Consider the following 16,401-nt stretch of genomic DNA (forward strand, 5'->3'; position numbering starts at 1 on the left):
GAAGATTTGTAGCTCGGGTGCTCGTTGTTGTGGTTCTGTTCGCCGAGCTGGGAATTTGTGTTGCAGACGTTTCGTCCCCTGTCTAGGTGACATCCTCAGTGCTTGGGACCCTCCTGTGAAGTGCTCCTGTGATGTTTCCTCCGGCATTTATAGTGATTTGTACCTGCCGCTTCCGGATGTCAGTTCCAGCTGTCCGCTGCAGTGACTGGTATATTGGGTCCAGGTCGATGTGCTTATTGATTGAATCTGTGGATGAGTGCCATGCCTCTAGGAATTCCCTGGCTGTTCTCTGTTTGGCTTGTCCTATAATAGTAGTGTTGTCCCAATATACTGGCCACTGCAGCGGACAGCTGGAACTGACAACCGGAAGCGGCAGGTACAAATCACTATAAATGCTAGAGGAAACATCACAGAAGCGCTTCACAGGAGGCTCCCAAGCACTGAGGATGTCACCTAGACAGGGGACGAAATGTCTGCAACACAAATTCCCAACTTGGTGAACAGAACCATAACAAAATTAAGGTCTTCTGAACTAATTTCTAAATGTTCTTTTTGTCAGGTAGCAAATAGTACTTACATTGCATAAATTGTATCAAAATGTAAGTTTAAAGTCAAATATTGGAAATATGAAATAAAAGCAGCCACTTTTATTTGGATGGGTCTGGAGGAGAAACAGGGTTAAGAGCTGGGCTGTAATATTCATCAGAATATATATCTGGATGTATACCACACTACCTGCAATGTGTAACCATCTTAATGATGTATCATTGACCTGTGTCAGGTTAACAACAATAACTTGCAATTATATCATTGCCTTTAATGTGGTAAAACATCCCAAAATGATTCAAGGGAGAGTTAACAAGCAAAATATGTCACCAAATCATAGAGCAAGTTTCAAGAAATGGTGAGATGTTTTAAGGAAGTCTTCAAGTCAGACAGAGGGAGGAAGCAAGATGGAGAGCTAGAGAGGGAATTACAGAGTATGGTGCTTATGCAGCTGTAGACATGGAGAGATTGGAGAGATTAAAATCTTGTGCCAAGATTGCTGAAGCATGGAGATTATGAAGTTCGAGAGTCATAGAATTTTCACGGCCCAGTAAGAGGACCTTCAGCCCAGCATGTTTGCAGGGGTCATCAAACATGCACATGTTCTATTTCCATTTCCAGTAATTGACCTGTTGCCTTATGTTTTGTTTTCAATTCATTGTCTTTGCAAAACAAAAATATTGGCTTAAATTTGCTTATTCATTCTCATTATGGAAACCAGAATAATAATATATTTCCAAATAATGTTTAAAAAGAAACTTTTCCAAATCTTTATTGAGTAAAATGTTAATCCTATCCTTTATCCTCGCATTTTATGTTGATGCTACAAGTAACAAAGGAATGTTTTCCCTATGTTACCTTGAGTGTAACAGATGATTAGAAACATGTCCAAAGCTGTAATTTGCTTGAGGGTTTGGATAACTCATCTAAACCCTGAGTGCACTTTGCTATTAAGACATTCCAGACACATTTTATTCTCCATAATAGTTTTCCATCTATCCCCATTAGTGTGAGGAAATTTCTGCTTTCATTATTTGGGCATTCTCACCACTATTTCTCTCAGGTTCATAAATTCACTTTCAGTCATTTAAAGGTTTACCAACTGAATTTTTCAGTACAATTTCTTGTGTGACTTATTATCTTTCATTGCTGATGCTACTCTTTTTATTCCATGTCATTTAAAGTTAGACTGTTGCTCTGTCTTGTATTTTTCAAGATTATGTATCCAGGTGTGATATGCAGATTGAATTTTACAAAAATAATATCCTGTTTTATTTGACCATAATTTTCATGCTTTTTAATGAAACTGGCAAAAATTGGCTGGTTATATTATGAATATGATATAGACAGCAATGCATTAGAAAGTTGATTTACTGTAAACACAGTTATACCAGTTTACTTATTCTCAATCGATTAATGAGTAAATATGAAATTAAATAAATATCTTTTCAATTTATTTAATTACTGACATTACTTCAAAGAAATAAGCATCAAAATCTCTTCTTACGGTTCCTGTATATCACACCACTGCATTTGCAAAGACAAACTTAGTGAGAAATGAGTAATATATGGTAGAGTTATATTTTCAGTCGTATAATATTTATATGCAAGTCTAACTGTATTTGTCCTTTGGTATTATAAATCATAGTTAAAAATCACACAACACTAGATTATAGTCCAACAGGTTTATTTGAAAATACAAGCTTTCAGAGCGCTGCTCCTTCGTCTGCTAGTTGGTGGGACAGGATCATAAGACACAGAATTTACAGTAAAAGATCAAAGTATCATACAACGGATGCAATGTATTGAACAAACCTAGATTGATTTTAAATGATTAATCACTTAGAAAGGGCATGCAAATTTCAATTGATTACCATGTGAATCCCAGAATTTCTTTCAAGTCACAGCCCCGGGATAACATAAGGTTTTATCTGAATATATAAAAAGAAGGTGAGATCTCAATGCAGACAATGCATTTAAAGCTGTGCAGTTTGAGTCTGTCTGTATCCCAACCTTGTGTCAGACCGGTTCTATTTCCAAAGTAGGAATTTATAAAATGTCACATTGACTGACTGCCTACAGATTGTGTGCTTCTTGAACAAGATAGAATGTATCTGCAAATACAGATATCATTGCAGCAGGGACCCAGGTTCAATTCCACCCTTGCATAACTCTGTCGGGTTTGCACATTCTCTCCATGTCCGTGTGGATTTCCTTTGGGTGGTCCTGTCTCCTCCCATATATGCAGTCTAGGAGGATTACCAGGCTAGCTTGGGTGGGGTTTTTCTTCAGATGATTGGTGGTGACTAGATGGACTGAAGGACCTACTTCCACACTGTGTTGAGTTTCTATGATTCTAATGGAAGAAGCAATCAGAAGTCATCATCAGAATCTGGTGTGATCACTAGAGACTGCTCCCCAGAGGAGTCTGAATTGGAACAAAATAATAGATGCCAACTAAAGATGCCTAAAGACAAGTATATAGGTCCTGTACAGATAGTAAAATGGTATTGCTTAGATCCTAACAAGTCGATAGTTAGATTACATGCAGTGACCGACAAATATGAAACCTGTGCAGTGATTCATTGGATTTGTGAACTATTTAAACATGTTCATGTCTAATACATCATCAAACTATGAACCTCTATGCACTGCTCCCTTAAAGATGTGCAGGAATATAGGGACACAGAACAAAATGCAGCTTTCACTAGAATTAAACAATTAACTAAATTAAACAATTCAGTCCAATTAATTGTGGCAACTCCAGTTCTGATATATTACAGTCAAAAATGAAGTCATCTTTGTTATAATTGTAGTGAAAATAGATTATTAATATTCAATTTCTACCAGTTAACTTTAACACCTGAGACATCCAAGGACTAAAAACTGCTTTTAAAAGCTTATTACTGACCTAAAGTAGCTGCTGAGATCACCTGGCAAGCCCAAGCAAGCAACATTGATTATAAAAACTAGCTGAATGGAATTTCTATTTTAATCAGGACACATGGAAACGCAGTGAGGCATCAAGAAATTTGTATCACTTGCGTAATAAATACATACCTTGAAAAAAATGAACAGCAAGAAAAGAGAGCAAAAGCAACATAGAATGACAACAGCAAGTATATGAAAATCTCTCTCTCTCAATCTCAGAAGAAAGCACTGGTGAAAAAGCAGCTTGGGGAAAAAATACACCATTCACCAAGGAATCAAGGTCATCAGCAAATTTTGTCACTCCTGAGGAAACAGGACAACAACCAAGCAGTTGGGATTCAGGTTTCACTCTCCAACTTAAAATCATAAAAACTTCAAATTAGAGTTGCTTTTATTTTCTTGTCTGTACCAACGTTTTGCCTCCCCTCTTTTTCAAGCTTCTTACCTGAGTTTGTATGTATGTAATTTTGCAATTTCTTATTTTTCTCAGGTTTAATAGGTAATAAAACTCTGATGTCTTTCACTCAAAAAAACATTGGACTTGACTTTCCTTCAATTTACTTCTGGTTAACCAAGTGAATTAAACTTGTTCATCCACTTGTGGTTGGGAATCCCACATCAAACCGTACTACCCTCCCACTTAATCAGGGGAGGTTTTGCCATTGCTGAGAGACTTTCAGAGGCTCTCCACCAGGATTAAGTGGGATTGGTCACTTGATTCCTACCATCAGGGGCTGCAATGAGGTCGGTATGTGGTGTCTTCAGGTGTTACTTCCATTTGAAGGATTTTAGATACACTGAAGACAAATTCTATTCTCAACTTATCACAATTTTAGTCCAGTCCTGATTTGGAGATGCCGGTGTTGGACTGGGGTTACAAAGTTAAAAATCACACAACACCAGGTTATAGCAACGCTCCTTCATCAGGTGATAGTGGTACGATCGAGCCCTCCACTATCACCTGATGAAGGAGTGTCGCTCCAAAAGCTAGTGTGCTTCCAATTAAACCTGTTGGACTATAACCTGGTGTTGTGTGATTTTTAACTTAATCCAGTCCAAATGTCTTCTTTTAAACTTTGTTCTTGAACTTTTAAATACACAAACAACTGTCAATAAATGTTAATGGAAGATGTAGACAGGTTTATAAAAGCAATTGGCACATAAACATACAAAGATAAACAAAAACTCATCCCCCTAGCTTTTGTTTCCTGTTTCCATGAGCAATGTCACAGACAGATCACTAGGTATCCATGTCCTTGGAATCTGTAAACATAGAAATGACCTCAATGTATTCAATCCTTGTCTTGTATATACACACACTCCAGAGTACAGCTGGGGCATGGACAATTACCCTGAAAAAGAATTTTACTTTAATCAATTTAGTACTCAGCAATAAACAATATTGCATTCTCCTAGTTAATATCATTCATAAGTTCGACATGCAATATCAGGTAATCCAATAGCAGAGTCCATCACTCCATGAGCTGCCAACAGCTTTGCAGTTCCTTTAAAATGGAGAAAGAATGTCTTGCTGGGGCATTCCTCCTTGTGCCCCCCAGCCTGTAGTTTAGCAATGGTTTTGTTTAGCTGAATAATTCAGGTTTAATAGAGACTTGTACTGACAGGTACCAGATAAAAGTACTTGAAAATTAATAAACAAAATACAGAGGGATATAAGCTTTGAGGTAATGGCTCCAGTTAAAAATCTGGAATGACTTCCTTCTCAGTTGTAATTTCTTTTATTCTATATGATCCCTTGGGCTGGAACATTTTCCCACTATTTTTCTTTGGATAAGGAATGCTATGGTAGGCAATCCAATGTTAGGAAAAAGAAAATGAGTTGAGACAATTAAATCATTTCTTTAAATAAAATAAGGCTGGAGATGCCTAAAAGGGTTAATTAACTCTTGGTTTATATTGAAATTCCAGCTGACAGCTGTTTGCCTTCATAATTTAACACTTGTTTGGGCTGTGAAGTCAGGTCACCTCTGTAATGACTAACAGACGTCTCTAAATTGATACCCATCCCATTAAATAAGTTCGAAGTCCAAAAACTCGAGAAATTCGTTCCCTGGTTAGTAAAATGATTAACTAGACTTCTCCAATGCTATTTTCAGCTGCCAAGTTAAACAAAATGGAAGGAACGTAACCTTCAGCATTTGAAGCTTTTATATGACAGATAAAGGTGATTTTAACAATAATGTGAATGTTCACGACAAGTAAAATTAAATAGCACATTAGTTTTACTAAAATGTATGTGTTAGTTGAAATGTGACCAGCGGAATCATTATAATTGGAGATATATTTGTGGTTTGTCTAGTATAAATAAAGCCAGGATACAGTGGCAACTCTGATATGAATTGTGTGTTCTCAAGATTTACGAAGAGATAGAGCTGAATATACTGTATAGATATATTCAATTTTGGTGTAAATTTGGCATTCTGTCATCCAATTTAATTAGGTGGCAAGTTGGAAATCCATCCTTTCTCACAGTTTCCAGTCATAATACAGCAGAATGCACAAAGTCACGTCCTGTTCAAGTTTGTGTGCGAGTCGATGATTTCTAATTAATGTGGCGACATTCAAATGGAATTGCAAGGAGGATCATATTTGCAACTCTCTCTGATCATATAAGTATCTGTTTATATTGACCAACCGTATTTTTTGTGGTTTATTTATTAACTAGTTTATTTATGAATCTGCAGCAAAAATAAGTTGATTTGCAGACTGAGTGCCGAAAGCCACATCTATAAACCGGAACAATATCATCATAGTGGAAGAGTGTAGTCTGGTAATGAATGGCCAACATGATTCAAGGCAGATGGCTAAGCCTAGATAACATAATGAGTTTTTGACACTTTTCTGATGAAGCAGATGAGAAAATGCATTTGAATTTTGAAACTTTCTTGATAAGTTTCTTCATTGGTAATTAACAGATGCAATATAACTTCCTAATTAGGGATCACAGCATAGAGGATATAGAAAACTAGCTTGAAAAGCGGTGTAAGAGATGACTATAAATATACAATTTTCAGACGGTAATACAGTCTCTCGTTAGTTGGACACAGAGATCTCAAATTCTGATTGTCAGCTATTATCCTTTATGTCTATAAAACAATAGGAGCCAGGAAGCAGATGTACCAGCCTCAGTGTCTGATTTTCCAAGCTGCTTTTCCTTTAAGTAAAGTCCCATATTATGTTATTCAATGAAATCATTGGCACATACGCTGGCTATAAGAAAAAGAGGGTTGGGACACGATAACAGAGGGATGAATTGCAAATCAAGGAGGCTCTATTTTCGCTGTATGTATCTGACTGATCCTATCTGTTATACAAATGTTTAAAACCAGGTAATGAAGAAAATGCCATTGAAGTGAGTATTTTTAATGAGAATGAATTAATGGAAATGATGACAGAAAGGTTGTTGTCTAGAAACACCGAACATATTAAAACTTAATGAAGCTTCCTGCTCCAAACTTTTTATATTACTATTGCAATTTCAATTAAAATCCATGATCATACTTTGTGATTTTCAGAGTCGTTTTCAGATTTTAAATTTATTTTCGCTGCTCTTAACTTTGCTTTGTATCTATTTAAATTTTTGTACCGAAGTGCCTTTGTACAAAAGTAAGAAGAAAGTAGCTCCTTTCCCAGATCACTGTATAGCTGCAAACCCCCAAAACATTGCCCTGAAAAGTCTTGACTTCTAGTTAGTCTACTTTCCTACAGTAACACTGTTGTACTGAAATGTGCAGCTTTTAATCTGAGAGGTTGAGTATTAAACATTTGGTTTATTCTGAATTTTCTGTAGTGTGAATCAGACTACCACACTACATAATGTTGATCATTTTTAAAAATACTGATTGATCCAAATATTGCTTTAATTGAAAATTGGGCTGAAGTCTACCTTTAAAAAGAACCACAGTGGCTGGAGTGCACCATTGCTGTTTATTAATGATGTGCAGCTTAAACATTTTCTTGTATTAATGCTGCCTGTTGTTCAGCAGATGTTAGCACTGCTGGCTCTAATTATAAAATACTTCACCAGCCTCTGCCAAACCACTCCTTTCTTGCTTGTTCCTGACAGCATTTATGCAAATCGATGGAGACTGATTGGCAGGAGAGTCCACCACTCCCACTTTTAGTTTAACAACTATTTTAGCAGTGTACTTTGAAGAATTGAATTGGTATGGACCTTGCTGAGATACAGAGGGATTGAGTTGTGCTGGTAGCTGTCTGTAGACTTAGAACATGGAGTGCAAATTTCTAATCAGAGAAAGGGACTGCAGAAGTAAGTTTGCTTCTGCACAGTTTACTGCAATGTGCTGCTGTGTTCTTATCATCTTTCTTTTACCAGTGAGTGAAGCCTGGAAACAAAGTAAACCACGCCTGACATTCTCATATCAAGGTAAAAAATATCAAATGTGTTATATTTTTCAGAAACGTTGTAAATTTCACTAATGTATTTCAAGATCACTGTCACCTTATCTTCACAGTACAGTATTAACTCCTAAAGGTCAGTAAGACACTGTGCATGTGTGATGTTACATTGGAAAATGATTTTTTTGGCTTGACAGAATACAAAAAAAATCTTTTTTTCACATAAATTCTTGTCAATTTGTCATTCAGGGTTTGCTCCAACACTCTGACGTTTCAAAGTTTCTATGAGGTTCTGTATCCTCCCAGTAATATACTGATATCAGATAGCAATTTACTGATGAAGTTGTTTTCAGCCTTGGAACCTCAACAATCCAGAGATCAAAAAAACTCACCTAATCTGAACACTGTTGAAACAAAACGTTAGTGTGATTGGCTTAGATCTTTGCCTGGGCAAGTGACTTGACGTTTTCTGACATTCTGGAACGAATACTGCAAATTTTACATTTATCTTGTGTTGTCAAAGATGTGCATTTTTGTATAACAAGTTCCAGAAGCAATGGAAATCCTGGCTGTCTGGTCAATGGCTCCCTACCATAATGATTAGAATGTGGCCAGCTGGTTGTGAGGAGGAGCTGGACAAGAAATAAATGAGTGGAGATTAAAAAAATGAGCCACCAACGGCATTGAGGCAGATAAAGAAGAAAGCATTGTAAAGGGAAGGATAAGCAGAATAAAGAAGACAGGAATATGCTTACACAGCCTGAGAAGCAACTGATCCCATCATGTTAGTCAGTAATTTCTCCCAAATATATAAAAGACTCGGCATATACAAAAGATTTGCCACTGAGAACACTTATGCTGCATGTCAACTGTTCTTTCCATCCCCATTCTTCTGCTACTGTTGCTAAAATTAACTTCACTTTACACCATGGCTACTTTTAGTTTTAAAAGGGTCAAGTCATTAAAAAGTCCTCGAACAGTCTAAAGGTTTGGTGGCTACACTGAGTGATAAATGCATGCATTATGTGTCTTAAACCTTGGAAGCAATATTTCAGCTCTCCGCTTTATTCCAGAATGAAACTCTTGTTCACATGCATGTCTTGACATGTGTTTACTCATTACGTAAACTATAGCTCACATTTTAATACACATTATTAATTGGAAACTAAAGAACAAGTTGCAACTTCATCTGGCATTCAACCCAGACGTATTGAATCAAATTAATTGAAAATATTGTACAACTTGTCAGGCTCAATGCAGTGCTTTATCCCCAATCTCCAAAATGAGTCCCTCTTACAGAAGGCTTGTTGGGCTCCATATCATGAGGGAATAGCCAACTAATTTGAATATAAATGCTTTTTCATCTTTTAAATTGAGGGAAAAATAATGGAAAAATAGGTTGCAATCCTGTCCGGATTAAGTGCCACATTTCAAAAACGAAATCTCCTTTTAAAATTAACTGCTTTCTTAATTGCTCTCTGTCTCTCAGACTTAAGCCCAGATTCTATTAGCATTCCTTTTGTTCTCTATGCCACAAATCATGTTTGGAATATAGCAGCGCTGGGCATTCTTAGTACTGAGTGCCGCAGTTCGGATTAGCGACCTCCACCTCAGCAACAGATGTCCCTGCAATAATTATATAGAAGAAGCATTGCTGTTGCCAATGCAGCCGCAGCCCTCTGCACCTGAGTGTGACTCAAGTGTGCTTTACCCTTTCACAAATACTGTGCACATTAGCTTGTAATATTATACCTCCAAATCTTCAGCATAGAAAATAGGTCTTTGTTAGTCAATTTCATGTCTGTAGCTTTACTCAAAGGTTAGTGTTCCTGTTGCAAATCACAGTAAATTGTAATGATGTGGAGGAACCGGTGTTGGACTAGGGTAGACAAAGTTAAAAATCACACAACACCAGGTTATAGTCCAGCAGATTTATTTGGAAGCAGTAGCAGTAGCTTCATCAGGTGTTCACAACCAGTGCTTCCAAATAAACCTGTTGGATTATTAGATTAGATTACTTACAGATTACTTAGTGTGGAAACAGGCCCTTCGGCCCAACAAGTCCACACTGACCCGCCGAAGCGCAACCCACCCATACCCCTACATTTACCCCTTTAACCTAACACTACGGGCAATTTAGCATGGCCAATTCACCTGACCCGCACATCTTTGGACTGTGGGAGGAAACCGGAGCACCCGGAGGAAACCCACGCAGACACGGGGAGAATGTGCAAACTCCACACAGTCAGTCGCCTGAGTCGGGAATTGAACCCGGGTCTCTGGCGCTGTGAGGCAGCAGTGCTAACCACTGTGCCACTGTGCCGCCCACAAATCACAATTTAACCTGCTGTTGTGTGATAAGTAAATTGTAAGGCATAATAGAGGTTTCTTCCTCTGTCCTTCATCCACTATCCAGAGCTATGCAATCTCTATATATGCCAGATACTAGACATTAAGCATCTGTTACAGGTTTGGAGAGAAGTGTAACTTCAAGGCAAATGCATGAATTTTAAATGTACAGTTGCTACTGACAATTCAGGAGGCACTCTGACCTTTCAAGGAAACGCAGAATCGGTTACAAGTGAAGAGTTGCCTAATATACACACAGCCTACTTTATAAAAAAAGGATGAAAATATTTATGAAGTTGTAGAATGTAGCAATGTAATTTTGTTTTGGAGAATTTTTGTGATATTTTTTCTTCAGAAGTGCTACACTTCTGTTGCTGCTTCCAAAACTACAGGCAATTCCACTGTCGATGCACATGTTTAACCACACAGTTTTCTATCATTGTTGGTATGATAGAATTTAGAATGAAAACAATTCACAAACCACAGAATATTTTCCCACGTCATTCCATAAGCTTAGAAAAAATGTCTCTGATCCTACCAGTTTATTTACTAACATACTGAGAATGAATATTGTGGAATAACTGCCAACCATTCATTCAGATTTCTAATGTGACATGATAATTCTTCCTTCAGTTGTTGAAGAATTAATTCAATTGAAGAAAAGCCATATGTGGTATCTGATTAACATTACTGCTTTGTGCTGGGGGTGGGGCAGAGAGGTGGTTGAACGTACTTTGCCTTTGTCTTTTTCTCATCAAACATCATTGCTATTTTTAAATCCATCCAGGAAATAACCTATTAACAAAAAGATCTGATAAATGTTCCATGAATTCAAAATCTAGTCTGTAGTGTTTAATTATTCATGTATTCATTATAAGTAATATTTCACTGCAGTAGCAGTTTGTTATTCATAATTACATCTTCCAGTAAAAAGCAAAAATGCAAGAAGAAGAATATTTCCAACTGGTAGTCTGATTCTGATTAACTTTATACAAAGCTCCTTGTGTAATGATTGTAAAACATGTAGGCTATATTCATGAAGAATCCCTGTATTCACTTTTTCTACCTGATCTGCCAAAGTGATGTGAACTTTTGCATCCAACAGTGTAGTTGTAAGCAATAAGGCAATATGCCCAGACAGACCCATTGTTTCTGCCTCCTCCTGATCCACAGAACTTATCTCTTCTTACCTAACCCATTTTGTTCTCCTTTTGTCTAGACCCTCCCACTTACATCTGCGAATCCTCTGACGCTTTACGTTAGTTTCAGAATTACCCATCTGCGGGTTCCAGTCGCCTTCTGTTTACCATGGACGAGCAATCCCTTTACACATCATGGTCTCAAGGCTCTCCGCTTCTTGGAAAAAAGGCCTGAACCAGCCACATCCACTACCACCCTCATTCGCCTGGCCGAATTCATCCTCATTCTAAACATCTTCGCTTTTAACTCCCCTCACTTTCATCACGTCACAGGTATGGCCATTGGGGTACCCACATGGGCCCCAGGTATGCCTGTCTCTTGGTAGGGTACATGCAACATTCCTTGTTCCAGTCCTATTCTGGATCCCACCCACAACTCTTTCTCCGGTATATTGATGATGACATTGTCGATGCTGCTTCCCTGTCTCATCCAGAATTGGAAATGTTTATCAATTTATCTTCCAATTTCCACTCAACTCTCACCATTACCTGGTCCATCTCTGATTCCTCTCTTCCCTTCCTCAACACCTCTGTTTCCATTTCTGGGGATCCCCTGCCACTAGTATCCGCTACAAACCCACCGACTCCTACAGTTGTCTTGTCACACCCTTCTTCCTGTAAAGACTTTACTTCATTCTCCCAGTTCCACCATCTCCATTGCATCTGATCTGAAGAAGCAACTTCCACAAGAGAGCCTCTGAAATGTCCATCTTCTTCCTCAACCAAGTATTCCTCTAACCTATCTCCCTGACTTCAGCCTTCACCCTTTCTTGTTCCCTCCTCCTTGTCTTCACCTACCGTCTCACCAGTATCTACATCTATAGAATCATTTGCCACCTCCAGTGGAATGTCACCACCAGACACACATTCCCCTTCTGTAAGGACCATTCCGTCCTGGACACTCTGGTCCACTCCTCCTTCATTCTCAACACATCCTCACAATCTCATGACACCTTTCCCTGCAACCACAAAAGGTATAACACCTGCCCATTTACTTACTCCCTCCTCTTCACCATCCAAGACCCCTAATACATCTCCCAGGTGAACCAGTCCTTTACCTGCACTTCACCCAATCTACTCAATCTACTTCATTCGCTGCTCACAATGTGATCTCTTCTACACTGGGGAAACAAAGACCATTTTACGGTCCATTAGCCACTCCTTTGTCTGTCCAACTGTTTTTCTCTCTTAGGCTTATTTCCCACCTCTTGTTTACTCTCCCTCCCCTACCCCTAACCTCATCTTCTGTATAAACACCAACATTTTCCTAGCTACCATCATTTTTGAAGAAGGATCACTGGACCCAAAACAATAACTCTGATTCATCTTCACAGATGCTTCCTGACCTGCTGAGCTTTTCCTGCAATTTCTGTTTTTGTTTCTGAGGCATTATATATGTTAGTGCTGGTAATATAAAGAACTAGCTGTGGATAATGTAGTACTGAAAGATTTAACGAATACTAATTAGAGTTCCTCATACCTTATAGTCATAGACTCTTCAGTGTCTGGGCTGATATTAAACTATTCAGTTACAAACAACAGCACACTTCCATCAGCATCTCATGCTTTAAATGACAACAATTAAGATGGAGGTTGAAATGTTTAAAAACTCAGGCCATGTGTCACGATACGGTGATGATATACCTTTTAGGTATACTGCATACTTGCTGATACATAGGCAACATTGCAATTGTTTAAATATATGTCTTGTCATATACTTTATTGTCGTTCTGGAAATGTTATTGCATTGTCATAGAATTAAAGAGGTTTGCAGCATGGAAACAGGCCATTCAGCCCAACTTGTTCATGCTGCCCAGTTTTCACAATTAATCTAGTTCCATTTGCCTGTTTGGCCCATATTTCTCGAAACTTATACCATCCATGTACCTGTCCAAATGTTTCTTAAATGACAAGATTGTGCTCACCTCCACCACTACCTCTGGCAGCCTATTCTAAACACTCATCACCCTCTGTGCGAAAAAAACTGCCCCTCTGGACCCCTTTCATATCTCTCTCTTCACACCTTAAATTTATGCCCTCTAGTTTTAGACTCCCCTATCATGGGTAGTGAGATGAGTTGAAGACTCTACAACTATTCTTAACTCTCCATGAAAAACCATTTTAGTGTGCACACATCTTATCCCCAGAGTTCCCTTCAGTAAATGCCCTGAACAGAGAGGCATGGAAGAGAGAGGAAAATCTTGATTCCATCAAAAGGGATTGTTATTCGACATATTGTGTTATCAAGACCATAATAGAAACAATAACACAGGAAAACAGGAAATCTGTCCTCAATAGGACAGACAGTGCTTGTGGAGAAAGGTACAAAGGTACGATTTTGAGGTGAACAAAATGAGGAATCTATAGAGCAAGAGGATGAGAGGCAAATGGTGGGGTCGGTGTAGGGAAGTAGGAGGAAAGGGAAAGAATTTGTCATAAACTGGAGAGCAGGGCTAATTAGCTAAGGAAAGGAATTATTGTGCAAGCAAAAAGAGATTAGCAATGGGAAAGTGTAGCAAAGTGAAGGGTCTAGAGGAGCTGCAAACATAGCAGAGCAACAGAAGGGAATGAAAAAGTGGAAGTTTGGCTGTATCAAGGCCAAGAAGAGACGAGAGTCGATGCTTGTCGCAGGAATTCCTTACAAATACTCGCCAAAAGAAGCAGTCTTCTTAGTTTCCACTGTCATCACTTCTCTCAGAATCACTTTTGATTTCCATTCTATCATAGAACATTCTCTTTAATTCTAAGCTCCCCCTCCCTACCCCAACTCCTCCATTTCCCTTTTTCAAACTACATTTGCTTAAGAACTATTCATCATTAACATCTTGCAGGTTTGATAAAAGATTATCAACCTGAAATGCTACATTAATTTCTGTCTCTGGAGATGCTACCTGATGTATTGATCGATTTTCAGAATTTTATTTCAGATTTGCGTAAATTGTTGAGAATTTATTTTTGCTCATCGGTTTAGTCAGATGTGTATTTTCATCTGTGCATGTGATTTTCAATGATAAAACCAGATCTTGACTATTGTTGAATATACTTTCCAAACATAATTGACATCAAAGTAATGGTTTTTCCTTGCCCTGAACTTATCATCTTACTGCAAATCCAAAATTGAACCAATAATTTGACTATCTGAAAGACCTTTGTTCTATATGTTAGAAACTAGCAGTTTACAGGTCAAAAACTGCAAAGTAGCTGTACTCACACAATTTACTAGGACCATTGTGTTGTCATGTTGACTGCAAAATGAGTATTTACTTTAAGTGAGCTTCCATTCCTGACCCATCCATTGTGTATACAATGCATTTTAAAAAGAACTGTACTCTGATGTGTTGATTAGTCTGAAGCAGGATAACTGCAGGGCACTATATTTAGCCTCAACCTTTCACAGATTAGCAAAGAGATAATCACTCTTGGTGATAAACATTGTTGAAGACTCTATGTATGCTTGTGCAAATGAGATTGTAAACATTGAGTTGTAAACATCACAGAGCTTGCAAGCTGATTGTTTTTAGTTGCCTATAAATGTTATTATTTCATAATAATTATTTAGTGTCATAGAGTCATAGAGATGTACAGCATGGAAACAGACCCATCAGTCCAACCCGTCCATGCTGACCAGATATCCCAACCCAATCTAGTCCCACCTGCCAGCAACCAGCAACCTTACCATTAAATGTACAAGTCCTGCTAAGATTCGCTTTCCCAAAATGCAGCACCTCGCATTTATCTGAATTAAACTCCATCTGCCACTTCTCAGCCCATTGGCCCACCTGATCCAAACCCTTCCTATTCAGATACCCATCCAAATGCCTCTTAAATGTTGCAATTGTACCAGCCTCCACCACTTCCTCTGGCAGCTCATTTCATACATGCACCACTCTGTGTGGAAAAAGTTGCCCCTTAGGTCTCTTTTATATCTTTCCTCTCTCACCCTAAACCTATGCCCTCTAGTTCTGGACTCCCCGACCCCAGGGAAAAGACGTTGTGTATTTACCCTATCCATGCCCCTCATAATTTTGTAAACCTCTATAAGGTCACCCCTCAGCCTCCGATGCACCAGGGAAAACAGCCAGAGCCTGTCTGTTTCAATGCTGTACATCTCTATGACTCTATGACTCTATGAACCCTTTCACAACATCTTTCTGATAGGAAGAAGACCGGAATTGCACACAATATTGCAACCAATGTCCTGTACAGCCGCAACATGACCTCCCAACTCCTGTACTCCGTACTCTGACCAATAAAGGAAAGCATACCAAATGCCGCCTTCACTATCCTATCTACCTGTGACTCCACTTTCAAGGAGTTATGAACCTGCACTCCAAGGTCTCTTCATTCAGCAACACTCCCTAAGACCTTACCATTAAATGTACAGCCCATTGGCCCATCTGATCAAGATCCTGTTGTAATCTGAGGTAACCCTCTTCGATGTCCACTAAACCCCCAGTTTTGGTGTCATCTACTACTCTGCCTTCATCAATCCTTTGTTACTCCCTCAAAACAACTCAATCAAGTTTGTGAGACATGATTTCCCAAACACAAAGCCATGTTGACTATCCCTAATCAGTCCTTGCCTTTCCAAATACATGTATATCCTGTCCCTCAGGATTCTCTCCAACAACTTGCCCACCACCAACATCAGGCTCACCGGTCTATAGTTCCCTGGCTTGTCCTTACTACCCTTCTTAAACAGTGGCACCACATTTGCCAACCTCCAGTCTTCCGGCACCTCACCTGCAACTATCAATGATACAAATATCTCAGCAAGAGGCCCAGCAATCACTTCTCTAGTTTCCCACAAAGTTCTAGGGTACACCTGATCAGGTCCTGGGGATTTATCCACCTTTACCTGTTTCAAGACATCCAGCACTTCCTCCTCTGTAATATGGACATTTTGCAAGATGTCACCATCTATTTCCCTACAGTCTATATCTTCCATATCCTTTTCCACAGTAAATACTGATGCAAAATACATGTTTAGTATCTC

General features: G+C 38.6%; 1 protein-coding gene across 1 annotated transcript in view; it reads left to right on the forward strand.

Annotated features, from left to right (window-relative positions):
- The first annotated feature begins 5,641 nt into the window (after positions 1 to 5,641).
- Positions 5,642 to 16,401, forward strand: part of LOC122563190 (semaphorin-3D-like) — an 85,195-nt gene continuing 74,435 nt past the window's right edge. The window contains exons 1-2 of the mRNA XM_087973585.1: positions 5,642 to 5,662; positions 5,939 to 7,885. Of these exons, the coding sequence (XP_087829711.1) occupies positions 7,729 to 7,885 (157 nt within the window). The 5' untranslated portion in view covers positions 5,642 to 5,662; positions 5,939 to 7,728. The remainder of the gene's footprint in view (positions 5,663 to 5,938; positions 7,886 to 16,401) is intronic.

The sequence above is a fragment of the Chiloscyllium plagiosum genome, unplaced genomic scaffold (assembly GCF_037043375.1).
Source record: "Chiloscyllium plagiosum isolate Xiang-an unplaced genomic scaffold, Cpla_swu_hap1 HiC_scaffold_26, whole genome shotgun sequence".
Lineage (NCBI taxonomy): Eukaryota > Metazoa > Chordata > Chondrichthyes > Orectolobiformes > Hemiscylliidae > Chiloscyllium > Chiloscyllium plagiosum.